We start from the raw sequence: 15,502 nt of genomic DNA on the forward strand, positions 1-15,502 counted from the left end.
AGCCCCCTATGGCTGCAACCCTTCCAGGAATCCAGCATAGAACTACTGGCCCAGTGTAAATTTTGCTAACCCTGCTGGCCTGCTCCCAAGTTCCCCAGAGGGCACACCCCCTCAGAACTGGCCTGCCTGGGTCCCAGCCAGTAACACTACAGAGAGTAAGCACAGCTCACAACAGGAGGTTGTCTGCACTGAAAGGAAAAGTGACTCAGATACAACAGCAGGGTGTAAGCAACAGACACAGGATACTCCTCTGAAGAGAAAGAGGACACTGCATGGCAGGCACCCCAGGAACTCATCTTCATAAAGTTACTACTTTCAAGAGCACAAGACAGAGTGACTACTTAACACACAAAAACAGACACAGAGCACACAAAAGGAAGAGAGAGAAATTTATCCCATATGAAAGAACAAGACAAGACCACAATAAGAAATCTAAGAGAAACAGATGTAAGTAGCATGCCTGATAGAGAATTTAAAACAATGATCATAGGGATACTCATTGGAATTGAGAAAAGAGTGAAAGACATGAGTGAGACCCTTAACACAGAGATAAGGAATAACATAGCAGAGATAAAAGGCACAATAAGCTAAGTGAGAAACATGCCTGATGGAATGAATAGCAGGCTGGAAGAAGCAGATGAATGAATCAATGACCTAGAAGACAGAGTAATGGAAAGTAATCAAGCTGAACAAAAGAGAGAGAAAAGAATTGGGCAAAATGAGAATAGACTTAGGGAAGTCAGTGACAAAATCAAACATAATAAAATTCATATTATAGGAGTCCCAAAAGAAGAAGATAGAAAAAGTGGGCAGGAAATTTATTTGAAGAAATAATAGCTGAAAACTTCCCTAATCTAGGGAAGAAACAGACATCCAGATCCAGGACGCACAGAGAAACCCCAACAAAATCTACAAAAGCAAACCCACACCAAACATATTGTAATTAAATTTGTGATATTTAATGATAAAGAAAAACTTTTAAAAGCAGCAAGACAAAAGAAGTCATTAACTTACAAGGGAAAACCCATAAAGCTAGCTGTAGGCTTTTCAACAGGAACTTTGCAAGCCAGAAGAGAATGGCATGATATATGCAAAGTGCTGAATGGGAAGAATCTCCAGGCAAGAATATGTTATCCAGTAAGGCTAACATTCAAAACAGAAGGAGAGGGGTGCCTGGGTGGCTCAATGGGTTAAAGCCTCTGCCTTCGGCTCAGGTCATGATCCCAGGGTCCTGGGATCGAGCCCTGCATCAGGCTCTCTGCCTGCCTCTCTGCCTACTTGTGATCATTGTCTGTCAAATAAATAAATAAAACATTAAAAACAACAACATGAACAAAAAACAAAACAGAAGGAGAAATAAGGAGTTTCTAGACAAACAAAAACTGAAGGGGTTCATGACCACTAAACCAGCTCTGCAAGGAATATTAAAAGGGTTTCTTTGAGTGGAAAGGAGAGACCAAAAGTGATAGTACAAAGGCAGGAAACACAAAAGCAATAAAAATGAATATTTCTGTAAAAAAAAAAGTCAGTCAACAAACTCACAAAAAAAGGATGTCAAAAGAAAGCCAGAGTAGCAACACTTACATCAGAGAAACCAGATTTTAAAACAAAGACTATAACAAGAGACAAAGAAGGACACTATATAATGATAAAGGTAACAATCCAATAAGAAGATAGAACAATTGTAATTATCTATGTACCCAACATAAGAGCACCAATATATATAAAACAGTTTATAACAAATATAAAGGAACTATTGGATAATAATACAATAATAGGAGAGGCCTTAAACACCCCCATTTACATCAATGGACACATCTAAACAGAAAATAAACAAGGAAACAATGACTTGGACCAGATGGATTTAACACATATTCAGAACATTCCATACTGAAAGAGCAGAATACACATTGTTTTCAGTTGCACATGGAACATTCTCCAGAATAAGTCACATATTGGGTCACAAAACAGGCCTCAACAAATGCAAAAAAGACTGAAATCATACCATGTACCTTTTTTGAGCACAATGTTATGAAACTAGAAGTCAACCAGAAGAAAAAAACCTGGAAAGACCACAAGTACACAAAGTTTAAACAACATCCTACTACTAACTGGGCAACCAGAAAATCAAAGAATAAATTAAAAAATACATGGAAACAAATGAAAATGAAACACAATAGTCCAAAACCTTTGGGATGCAGTAGATGGGTCACAAGAGGGAAATATATAGCCATATAGGCCTAATCTCAAGAAGCAGGAAAAATCTCAAATAAAAAATCTAACCTTACACCTAAAGGAGCTAGAGAAAGAAAAAAAAAGAAGTTAATAAAATCAATTAAACCTCTAGCCAGACTTTTCAAACAGAAACCACAAAGGACCCAAATAAATAAAATCACAAATGAGGAGAAATAACAACAAATACCACAGAAATAGAAACAATTATAAGAGAATATTATGAAAAACAATATGCCAACAAACTGGGAAACCTAGAAGAAATGGATCAGTTCCTAGAATCATACAATCTACAAACACTGAAACAGGAAGAATCAGAAAATTTGAACATGCTGATAACCAGCAAAGAAACTGAGTCAGTAATCAGAAAACTTTCATTAAGCAAAACTCTAGGGCCAAGTGGCTTTACAGACAAATTTTATCAAACATTTAATGAAGAATTAATACCTATTCTTCTTATTCCAAAAAACAGAAAAGGAAAACTTTCAAATTTATTCTATGAGGCTGGCATTAGCCTGATACCAAAAGCAGATAAACACACCAGAATAGAGAACTATAGGCCAATATCTCTGATGAACATATACAAAAATTTTCAACAAAATTTCAGCAAACTGAAATCAACTGATTTCAGCAAACTGAAATCAACAATACATTAAAAAGAATCATTCACTGCCATCACGTGGGATTTATTCCTGGCTTGAAGGGGGGCTAAATATTCACAAATCAATTAACGTGATACATGACACTAATAAGAGAAAAGAGAACTATGTGATAATTTCAATAGATGCAGAAAAAGCATTTGAAAAAGTACAACATCCATTAATGATAAAAACCCTCAAGAAAGTAGGTTTAGAGGAAATCTCAACAGAATAAAGGCCATCTGTGAAAAAAACACCACTAAGGTTTTTTTATTTTGTTTTGTTTTTGTTTTTTGTTTGTTTGTTTTTGTAGTACTCATTTTATTATAGTGTTATGGGACCAAACACACAGTATCTCTGAAGTATGTCTGGGAATAGTATTAGTTTTATCTTTTTAGAGAACTCTTATTGATATATCAAGTATTTCAGAATAATGAAGAAGCCCTAATATATAGAAAGCCACTTGTAACAAAGCCTCCATGCTAGTAAAAGTGTCTATCAGCCACAAATTAACAAAACTACCTGATACCTGAAGCCACTGATTTCAGCATACCACCTACATTCCCCACAGTCCCCTGTTCTTAACTAATCTCTCCTAAGCGGAAGGCTGTGCTCCTTGGCCACCTGGAACCAGAGCTCCAAGTAGCTATGAGGACTCTCGTCTATGATGGACAGTGGCTCCCTTGGCAGTCAGTTAAAGTATATGTCCAGGTGATAGAGCCCTTTGTGATGAGGCACAGAGCATTTGAGGACATGGTAATGAAGATGTGTTTTAGTGTGTGCTCTTAACTGAAGGGAAATACAGAGTCACGTATCAGGTTCCATTTTAGTGTGGCACCCCCATAAGAATGAGAGGTAGCAGCTAGTGTTGGAAGCAACTGCCCAGGGGCACCAGCCAACCTAGACTTCCCTAGGTAACCTCAGGATGGAGTCAATCAATAATTTGTAGCACAATCTATGATCTAATAATGACATGCCTCTTGAAATAGCTATCAGAGAAATTCTTTCACATGTGCACCAGGCACATGTACACAAAATAACATATTCTTTTTTTTTTTTAAAGATTTTATTTATTTATTTGACAGAGAGAAATTACAAGTACACTGAGAGGCAGGCAGAGAGAGAGAGAGAAGGAAGCAGGCTCCCCGCTGAGCAGAGAGCCCGACACGGGACTCGATCCCAGGACCCTGAGATCATGACCTGAGCCGAAGGCAGCGGCTTAACCCACTGAGCCACCCAGGCGCCCCCAAAATAACATATTCTTAATGGGAAAAAGTGAGGGCTTTTCCCTTATGGTCAGGAACAAGACAAGCATGTCCACTCTCACCACTTTTTATTCAATGTGGTACTGGAAGTCCCAGCCACAGCAATCAGACAACAAAAGGACATAAGAAGCATTCAAATCAGTAAGGAAGAAGAAAAACTTTCATTATTTGCAGATGACATGATACTATATATAGGAAACACAAAAAAACTCCACCAAAATAATGCTAGAACTAATGAGTTCAGTAAAGTCACAGGATACAAAAATCAATGTACAGAGATCTGTTGTCTTTCTACACACCAATAATGAAGTCACAGAAAGAGAAATTAAGTAATAAATCCCATTTACAATCATGCCAAAAACCATAAGATACCTAGGAATAAACCTAACCAAAGAAGTGAGAGACCTTTACTCCAAAAACTATAAAACACCAATGAAAGAAATTTAAGATGACACAAAGAAATGGAAAGATGGTCCATGCTCATGGACTGGAAGAAAAAATGTTGTTAAAATGTCTACACTACTCAAAGCAAACTACATATTTAATGCAATCCCTATCAAAACACCAATAGTGTTTTTCACAGAGCTAGCACAAATAATGCTAAAATTTGTATGAAACCACAAAAGACCCTGAATAGCCAAAGAAATCTTGAAAAAAAAAAAAAAGTAAACCCAGAGACATCATAATTACTGACTTCAAACATTATTACAAAGCTGTAGTCAACCAAAACAGTACAGTACTGTAACAAAAACAGACACACAGATCAAAGGAATAGAATAGAAACCCAGAAATGAAGTTACAATTACATGATCAATTAATCTTAGATAAAGCAGGAAAGGATATCCAATAGAAAAAAGAACATCTATTTAACAAAAGGCAGAGGGAAAGCTGAACTACTTTCTTATACCATACACAAAAATAAATTCAAAATGGATGAAACACCTAAATGTGAGACATGAGACCATAAAAATCCTGGAAGAGAACAAAGGCAGTAACTTCTTTGACACTGGCCATAGCAACTTTCTTCTAGATAGGTCCCCTGAGACAAGGGACACTAAAGCAAAAATAGACTATTGGGACTACATCAAAATAAAAAGCTTCTGCACAGTGAAAGAAACAATGAACAAAACTAAAAGGCAACCTATGGAATGGGAGAAGATATTTGCAAATGACCCATCTGATAAAGGGATAGAGGGTTAGCATCCAAAATATATAACAAGCTTATAAAACTCAACACCCCAAAAACATAAAATCCAATTAAAAAATTAACAGAAGTGGGGCACCTGGGTGGCTTAGTGGGTTGAGCTGCTGCCTTCGGCTCAGGTCATGAGCTCAGGGTCCTGGGATCGAGTCCCGCATTGGGCTCTCTGCTTGGCAGGGAGCCTGCTTCCCTTCCTCTCTCTCTGCCTGCCTCTCTGCTTACTTGTGATCTCTCTCTGTCAAATAAATAAATAAAATCTTAAAAAAAAATTAACAGAAGATAAGAACAGACATTTCTCCAAAGACGACAAAACAATGGCCAACACACACATGAAAAGATGCTCATCATTACTTACCATCAGGGAAATGCAAATCAAAACTACAATGTGATGTCACCTCACAACTGTCAGAATGGCTAAAATCAACCACACAAGAAATCACAGGTGTCCATGAGGATGTGGAAAAAGGGGAACCCTCTTGCACTGTTGGTGGGAATGCAAACTGATGCAGCCACTGTGGAAAACAGTATGGAGGTTCCTCAAAAAGTTAAAAATAGAACCATCCTAGGATCCAGCAACTGAACTACTAGGTATTTACCAAAGGATACAAAAATACTAATTCAAAGGAATATACACTCACACACACACACTGGTATTTACAGCAGCATTATATACAACAGGCAAGTTATGGAGCAGTCCAAGTGTTCACTGACTGATAAATGGATAAAGAAGATGTAGCACACACAAGTACACACACACACACACACACACACACACACTGGACTATTTCTCAGCCATCAAAAAAAAGAATGAAATCTTGCCATTTGCAAAACATGCATCGAGTCAGAAATTATTATGCTAAGTGAAATAAGTCAGTTGGAGAAAGACAAATATCATATGATTTCACTTATATGTGGAATTTCAGGAAGAAAATAAATGGGTAAAGGAAAAAAATGAGAGAGGCAAAGCAAGAAACAGACTCTTTCCTATAGAGAGCAAACTGATGGTTACCAAAGGGGAGGTGGGGGGGGATGGGTGAAATAGGCGATGGGGATTAAGGAGACACTGATGGCGAGCACCAGCTGTTGTAGGAAATGCTGAATACTGTATTGAACTAATATTACACTGCATGTTAACTAAGTGGAATTTAAATAAACACTTTTTTTAAGAAAAAAAATGCAGTACACACACACACACACACACACACACCCCCCAACGGAATATTATTCAGCCATAAAAAGGAATGAAATCTTGCCATTTGCAACAACATGGAAGGACCTTGAGAGCATAATGCTTAGCGGAATAAGTCAGAGAAAGACAAACATCATCTGATTTCACTCATGTCTAATTTAAGAAACAAAGGAAAAACATAAGATAGAGACAAACCAAGAAACAGACTCCCAGTTAACCCTAGCTACCCTATTTAACACTGCAATAACCCACCCAGAGGTCTCTTTACTCTGCTGTATTTTTCCTTTTTCCCAGGCACTATTACTTCTCATATACTATATTTATATATCTGTTATGTTTCTTGTTTATTAACTGTATACTGTTAGAACATAGGCTGATGGAGGCAAGTATTTTTGTTCTTCTAGCTCATTGATCTAGTCAAGTACACAGAAAAGCATCTATCGCTGAATAGGCGTTTGGTCAATATTTGTTCAATAGTGAATAATAAAATCTGTTTTAAACAGAATACTCTGGGTGGGGGGCAGGGGGCCTCGGTAGCACAGTTCGTTAAGCATCTGATTCTTGGTTTTGGTTCAAGGTCACGGGAATCAAGCCCAACACCGGGCTCCACGCTCAGCATGGAGTCTGTTTAAAGATTCTCTCTTCCTCTCCCTTTGTCTCTCCCCCTCTCTCAAATAAATAAATAAATCTCAACACACACACACACACAGGGTACTCTGGTGACAATGTGGGGCTGGCTAGGACAGTGGTCATAAGCAGCTGGAGAAAGAGCAGACATCCCTTTCTCACAGCTCCACTGCTAACACCCAAATCTGAGCCACCATCTTCTCTTACCCATCACACTCCGGCCATACACTTTCTTAAGTCAATAAAAATCCTCTTTAAGGCTTTCATATTTGCTTCTTCTGCCTAGAAGTCTCATTCCCCAGATTTTGGCATGCTAGCTACTTCTTTGCATTCAATTTTCAGCTCGAATACCATCCCTCAGATCACCTTCATTGACAATTGAAAGAAGGGAGCTCCCGTCACTCTGCATCAACATCATTCTCCTTCAGAAACCTCAGCATATGCTAACACAACTATGTTTTTTTAAGTACTATCTGTCCTTCATCGGAAGGCAAGCTCTGAGAATGCAGGATCCTTCCTTAGCAATACTTTATCTCCAGGGCCTAGAAAAGTACCTAGCACTTGGTAGGTAGGTGTTCAATACTCTACTCCTGAAAGAGGTCACTGCAACAGTCCAGGGCAGAAGATGTGGCAGCCTAACCACCAAACTGGGAAGATTCTAAAAATTCTTATGAAATAGAATCAACAGTAGTTGACTGCCAGTAGATGTTGGGGATTAAGAAAAGAAAAGCATTAAGGATAACTTGTCGGTTTCTCCTTTGAGCAGCTGGGTAGTGCCTTCATTGAGGTGAAGGTTACTGGAGGAGGCAAAGGGCTGTGAGGGTGTTATCAGTGCAGTTTTGACTTTTGGATTTGATGTGCCTCTGAAGCATCCAAGGAGACATGTAAGTCCATGGCCAAATATTTGGATCTGGGCTAAATATAAAGATGAGAATGAACGTTTATAGGAGAAAGCAGGGGCATGAACAAGATCAGCAAGGAAGAAGCATCAAGTGAGTTCTAGAGGCTAGAGCTCTGAGAAACCCCAAGTTAATGACTAGGGGTAAAAAACAAAGCAAGCAAAAGTAAAATGGGAAGATGAGAGGGAGATAAAAAATAAGACAGAAGCCATGGGAGAATGTTTCAGAAAAGGGGAAGTGTTAAGTCTTTATGCTCTTTGAATGACTGCTGAGAAATCAAGAAAGATAAAAATGGAAACATGTCCCCTGATTTTGTTAGTGACTCCGTCGAGAAAGCTTCAGTATGGGGTGCCTGGGTGGTTCAGCTGGTTAAGTGTCTAACTCTTGATTTTGGCTCAGGTCATGATCTCAGGATCATGAGACTGAGCTCGTGCTGGCTGTGCGCTGGGTATGAAGCCTGATTAAGATTTTCTCTCTCTTCCTCTGTTCTTCCCTGACCCCCTCAAAAACAAAACAAAACAAAACAAAACACAAAAAAACAACCAACCAAGCAAGCAAACAAAAACTTCAATAAAATGGTAAGGCAAAAAACCATACTGGTGAGGCTGAAAAGCCAAAACCATCAACGAGATGCTTCAAGAACTTTTATGTAATATAAAAGCTCATCCAAGCTAGGGGTCATTCTTCTAAAATTTAGCCTGCTAAACAACAACAACAACAAAACCCTAGATATTCCCAAATGAAAGAACATGAGACTCTTCAGAACTGTCTTAAGTGTTTTTTTTACTACAATGACACAAATTAGTATCATAATTTACTTCTTAAGTTGCATTGTTTTACAACTTGCTTTCACTGTCCATAAAAGCACATATTTAGAAATTATGTTTTTTCAAGAGTATGGAGAAAATGCACTCTCATATTGCTAGTAGAAAGCAACTTTGCAATGTCCATCAAAAATTCAATTGTGACTGCACTCTGACCCAGCAATGACATCCTCAAAGTTTATCCAAAAGACATCATTAAATAAGTATGCAAAGATGGAAATTTCAGGATGTTTGTTTAATAGGAAAAGTCTGGAAACAAATGCCCATAAAAGTTAAATATAAAATTGGCTAAGTAAAGTTATGGTACACACAATAAGATACTAATCAGTGATTAAAAAAGCTAAGGCAGCTCTATGTGTCATAACCATTCCTGGGTGCATTCATTTTCATACTTACAAATTTCCAGGCACCAATCATATATAACTCATTAAGCTCTAACAATCCTATGAGACAGACATTTCTAATATCCCCATTTTAAAGATAGGGAAATGGTAATTTATCTAAGATTGCAGCATAAACTGTGGGAGATGGGATTTGAACTCAAGTGGTCTGGCTCCGGCATCCATGCTTTTAATCACGACATGTCTGTAGTGACACAGAAGATAGTCATAACATATTATTAAATGAAAAAGAGTCTTGTTCATCAGCATTATTCCTTTGGGTTTATCTCCTATCTCCCACTTCTTAATTACAATCCTCAAGCTCATATTAAAAATATATATGTACACAGAAATGTACAAAGCTAATGAATGCTTATATATTCATAGACCAATGCACAGGAGGAAGATTTTATAATGAATTTTTATTACAGTTACTTCTAGGGATGGAATTATGAGTGGGTTTTCTTTATCTCTGTAATAAGACACAAAATGAGCTCGGAAAGAGGGGAAACATTCCGTCATTTACTATTTTTTTTTTTTTTTAGGTAATCTCTACACCCAATGTGGGGCTTGAAATCAAAACCCCAAGATAAAGAGTTACATCCTCCACCAACTGGGCCAGCCAGGCAACCCCTGTCATGTACTTTTTTTTTTTTTTTAAGATTTTATTTATTTATTTGAGAGAGTGACAGAGACAGCACAAGGAGGAGGAGGGGCAGAAGGAGAGAGACAAGCAGATTCACCACTGATGGGAAGCCCGAAGAGGGGCTTGATTCTAAGACCCTGAGATCATGACCTGGAGCTGAAGACAGACATCTGACTAAGCCACCCAGGTGCCCCCACTCCGTCACTAACTTTTGACAATTGTTTGAATGCAAAGAACCTATTCTGATCAAAACTTCTCTGGCAACATGAAGTGGCTAAGAATAATTCTGAGTGATCATCTCTAATCTATTATAATATACTATACATAGTGACTATAGACTATTTCATATAGCAAATGAATTAGATTGGGAGAAATGAAAGGACACTGCCAATATCCTAGATGATCTGATGATACCCCCTACTATAATGAACCATTCCTTTAGCTCAATGGCTTTCTAGCTCCTTGGCAGACTATTTCTAACTCAAAAGAAAGCGGCTCCCATTCAGAAAGCAGGTGTCTTTAAATCATACTGAGCAACAGAGACCTTCACTTATATTTATGCTGTTTAAAAATAAACTAATTCCAGCTTTGCCATTACTAAGACAAAAGACTTTAGGCAACCTGAGGCCTTGGCCCCCTCAGTTATAAACTGCAGGAGAGAATGAAGTAGTTTTTCTTGAACACAATCCACAGTTCTCTTACAAGTAACATCTGGACATTTAATGCAGGCTAATGAATTACTTGTGCTGCGTTCATAAGCTCTTTGAATTACCCCTAAGTTTGTTATTTTTATGTAAAACAAATATACATTCTTCTATGTAGCCTATTAGATTGGAAGCTAAATGCTAGTTACTTTCACGTATTTTGGGATATTCTTTTTCCAGGTGGAGACAATCAGATCAATTTGGTACACTTCAATTCAGCCTATATATACTGTCTCTAGAGGGGTCAGCTCCAGGATTCAGGCAAGGAGGCAAGGAAGGGATATAAATCTCCCAATAGTAGTGACAAAGCTCTCCTTTTAATCTTCTCTAACTAGACAAATTCTGCAAAATACTAGATGAGCACCCATGTATTTCTAGAGAGGATTCAAAAGCCTTTCTGCCCAGTGGCCAGAGAATGTCCTCTGCACAGACCATATCTGGGTTAACATGAATAAAAATGCAATCACACCAAAAAAAAAAAAAAATCTGTCAATCAGGAAGCTAATTTCTCAGATGGATACAGTATTACTCTGACTATAGTTCCTATATCCAGACAGGAAATCTGGGGTTAACCCAAAAGACAGACTTAAGTGTGTGCTGAGAGCACCAGTAAAGAAGGGTCACCAAAAAAATAAGGAAGTTGCATTTTGGGAAGGATAATATCTGAGGCTTAAAAACAAATTAGACATAATAGGAAACATCATCACTTTGTTGGACTTCCTTCTTACACTTACTTTATGACAAAGTATTGTTTTTAGTCTGAATTACATAATACTGTCACTGCTTAGGCATTCTAAAAGTCTCAATCAAGCCCTATACTGAAAAGCATCTTAGAAAGTTTTAATTCGTCCCAACAACAACAACAACAAAATTAGAGGTAGAGATCCAGGACTTCACTAAAACATACAGCAACATATGTTTTTATTATTTTACTGAAAATTTTTAAAATATCTTCCTAACTTCCAAAATAACTTTGGCATAAGAATTATTCACATCTTAACTCCAAATGATTTAATGAACAGTTTAAAGTACAATTTATGAACTTCACAAAAAACAAATGTTTAACATAATAAGGGGTGAGGAGTACACCCCACTTCTTGATGTACATTGTAACTATATACATCATGTCTTGGTTCTGGATCAAAGTATTTTGATCCAGAGGCTCTCCTAAAATACCAAGCAGCCCTCTGAAGACCTCCAGTCATTATCTTTTGGGAAATTTGGAAGAATGATGGGGAATCTAGAAAGTGAGTTACCTTGTGAATACAAGAGTAGTCACAATAATGATAGCTGACATTTATTAGGCAATAGAATTTTCTAGACACTATGTTAATTATTTTTTATGTATCATCGTACTGAATTCTTACAACAATCCCAGAAATTAGTTTCTATTATTATCTCAAAACTCAGAGTCTGAGCCCTTAAGAGTAATTTACCCAAGGTCACAAACCAGAGCTGAAATTAGAAACAAAGCTGTCTGGGCCCAGAGTCTGCAATTTTAACAACTTATGTTTTACTGGGAAGAGGTGGGCTGCATTTTGTTTTAAATAAATGAGGCAATTATCGCCTTAAGTAACAATGTCACCTCTGACTGAAAGACAAAAACTGACTGGATTACTTTCACCAATTTTGCAGCAAATGTCTTGCTGTTACCACACTGCTAAAGCTCCATTGATACGTTGATATAAAATTCAACAAGGTAATTATAATTGAATTCTAAAGTGTCTTGTAAATCCCTAGCTGTTGAAGTGCAAATTGAAATGTAGAAGTTTCTTTTTTAGTCGGTATACTATAAAAGCTTTCTAATAATTCGATTCTAGGTTTAGGTACCTCCAGGGATGTTATTGTGGTGAGAAGTATTTTAAGAAAAAGGCTGACATCCTTCTGACAAAAAACAGGTTTTAACTTTTTCTCTTACATCATCCAACTCGTATGAATGAAAACAACCTTACGTGTTACTGAACAGAGTGCTGGGATAGCAAAATTAAATAGATGGTAAGAAAAGTACAGAAACAAACTCTAAATAAACAACAAACAACAAAGGATGGAAGGCAAGTCAGAGTTCCTCAGGGAAGTCTTTTTGGGGATTCAAGAATCTAGACCCAGTCAAAGGCTAATTTGAATTTGGCCCAATTTCAAGATCAAAACAGACTTACCTTTAGGAGTGCCAAGGCTACATTAAAGATTATATTCAAACCCTGAAACAGAAAAAGAGTCCAAATTAATATTGCTACATCTATCATTATTTTAGTCAGTATTTTCCCATCCATCTTTACGGAAATCTCTACTTGCTTTCATCTTCACATACAATAATAAACCATGAGATTTTTTTTTTTTTGAAAGGTACTTTCCTTCTCTAAGAGGCTTACTGCAAATTTTTGGTGCTACTTAATGTTCACATAAAATTGTTTCTACAATAAATTACTTTCCCTCCATCCTTCCATAAATTATTCAATAAACTATTTTTCCTTCAATTTCTGGGTTATCTTCATGGGTCTACAGTTTGTGAAAGTTAAGTTTTTTGATCGAGGTGGCAGTGATGCAGAAGTCTAACATTATTAATGGAAATTCCCAAGTCCCAGTATGTACGTCTTGGTTAAATGGCCAGCAATAGACAAAACAAAACAAAACAGTGTTGCTGATAACTGGGACAGATTGTGTGAGGGGAGTTGTAAGCATCACACTGGATTTCCAATACTGTTCTTATTATTTTAGTGTTTGCATTCAAGTAGTATTTGTATAACTAGAGGTGTAATTAGGGGCTATGTGTTAGGCTTTCTTTTCCTTTTTTTCTGACAGAAAACCAAATATCTCTTTAGGAATACACAAATTAAACAGCTTGTTAAGAAATATCCTGGAACTGAATTTTGAGCTCTGAGTTCAGCCCCGTGACTCTGAAGAGCTGTTGAGATGTTAAATTCAAAATATAAGAAATCTTAAATACTCAAGATGACACAATGAAACAAAGTTGCCATGAAATATGCTCTTTCCTTGCCATGATAATCATCATACGTGAGAAGAAAGATCTTTCAAGTATGAGTTGACACCAGGGTCTCTACACGTGCCCTCTTCATCTCAGTCACAAATACAGTCTGTCTGCCTTTTGGATACAATACTTGTGCCAGGTGTATTACGCAGAGAACTTGTAACAGACCATTTTCTCCTGTCTCCAAAATCCTAAGTGAGGATTAAGACTAGGTACTCAGAGTGAATTCTTGTTATGATCTGCTGATCTTTCATAGTCACCTACCTAAAATATGATTTAATGGAAGAAGGGATGAATGAGAAATACAAAATATTTCATTGGAAGTTTGGGGTTTATTCAGTTAATTCTTTAAGAATTAACAGCAGGAAGTATAACAAGGCCAAGAGACAAAACCCAATCAACACAGATCATTACCATACCATGCAATGAGTCTGGACTAGTTCTGATCACAATTTAACAATTAGAAAAAAGGAAGACTACTGTAGATAAAAAAAAACTTGGGTTAGGGGCGCCTGGGTGGCTCAGTTGGTTGAGCGACTGCCTTTGGCTCAGGTCATGATCCCAGACTTCCAGGACTGAGTCCCGCATCGGGCTCCCAGCTCCTTGGGGAGTCTGCTTCTCCCTCTGAACTTTTCCTCTCTCGTACTCTCTCTCACTCATTTGCTCTCAAATAAATAAATAAAATCTTAAAAAAAAAAAAAAAAAAACTTGGGTTAATATTAAGCAAAAAAAAAAAAAAAAAATTTTTTTAAGATTTAAAGTAATCTGGGGCGCCTGGGTGGCTCAGTGGATTAAGCCGCTGCCTTCGGCTCAGGTCATGATCTCAGTGTCCTGGGATCGAGCCCCGCATCGGGCTCTTTGCTCAGCGGGAGCCTGCTTCTCTCTCTCTCTCTGCCTGACTCTCCGCCTACTTGTGATTTCTCTCTCTGTCAAATAAATAAATAAAATCTTTAAAAAAAAAAAAAAAAAGATTTAAAGTAATCTTTACACCCAATGTGGGGCTTGAGCCTACAACCCTGAGATCAAGAGTGGCAAGTTCCACTGACTGAGCCAGCCCGGTGCCCCCCAAATTTGGCTTCCTCGTCTACTAGCTGCTGCCCACTGCTGCCCAAACCTTCAGTCTAAACCTGCAGGCCTGCGCCATATACCCCATCCCATGCCATAGCTGCCTGGCAGTGGTGAATTGTTACAACCTGAACGCTTATCAACCTGCCATTAGGACTAAGACCACAGTGTCTCTGGGTCTTGTTTTTCTTGTCACTGATCTCATCTCCAGGTCTCTAATCCTTACTATGCTCTGGTCCCTTCTCCTAAATCAGTCTGCCGCCCACTTCTCCCTCCCAAATTCCTTTCATGTTCAATCAGCTGTGCTATATTCTCAACCTCTTTGCTTTCAGAGGAATAGTGAAATCTCACTAATTCTCTAACAACACCTATTGTGATTCCCACTTTTCAGAATGTGCCTAAGGTCAAAAATGTGTATTTAGTAGAAGGCCAGGATCCCCCAAACCTTTAATGCCTAGTTTAAGGGAATTTTCACCATTCAGTACTGGTATAATATACATAGTAAGTGCTTATTTGAGGACCAAATGATTAAACTATACTACCTATCCCAAAATTTATGAGATTTATTCCTTTCCCTGTGGACCCAACTAGACCAGTTTATAGAGTCATCATCAAATCACAGTAAGAAACCGTTTTCTTCAATTATCTCAAAGTCAAACAATTATTGAACAAGTGACCTATGAGAAACACCAAGAACTTAGAAATTACAAAAAAAAAAAAAAGGACCTCTGAATAATCAAAATGCTCTAACACCACAAAAATTCATTCAAGTTTTAATTTCATATGCAAGTCAAATTACTTTGGTGATATGGTTTTATAGTTTATAGATATCACAGGTAGCAAAGC

The 15,502-nt window shown here is 37.6% G+C and overlaps 1 protein-coding gene across 4 annotated transcripts in view; it reads right to left on the reverse strand.

Annotated features, from left to right (window-relative positions):
• Positions 1–15,502, reverse strand: part of RABGAP1L (RAB GTPase activating protein 1 like) — a 765,821-nt gene that overhangs the window by 202,526 nt on the left and 547,793 nt on the right. For all 4 annotated transcript variants that reach the window (XM_082704397.1, XM_082704401.1, XM_082704402.1 and 1 more), the window contains exon 18: positions 12,762–12,803. In XM_082704397.1, coding sequence (XP_082560523.1) covers positions 12,762–12,803 — 42 coding nt within the window. The remainder of the gene's footprint in view (positions 1–12,761; positions 12,804–15,502) is intronic.

This window comes from Mustela nivalis (assembly GCF_964662115.1).
Source record: "Mustela nivalis genome assembly, chromosome: 16".
Classification (NCBI taxonomy): Eukaryota; Metazoa; Chordata; class Mammalia; order Carnivora; family Mustelidae; genus Mustela; species Mustela nivalis.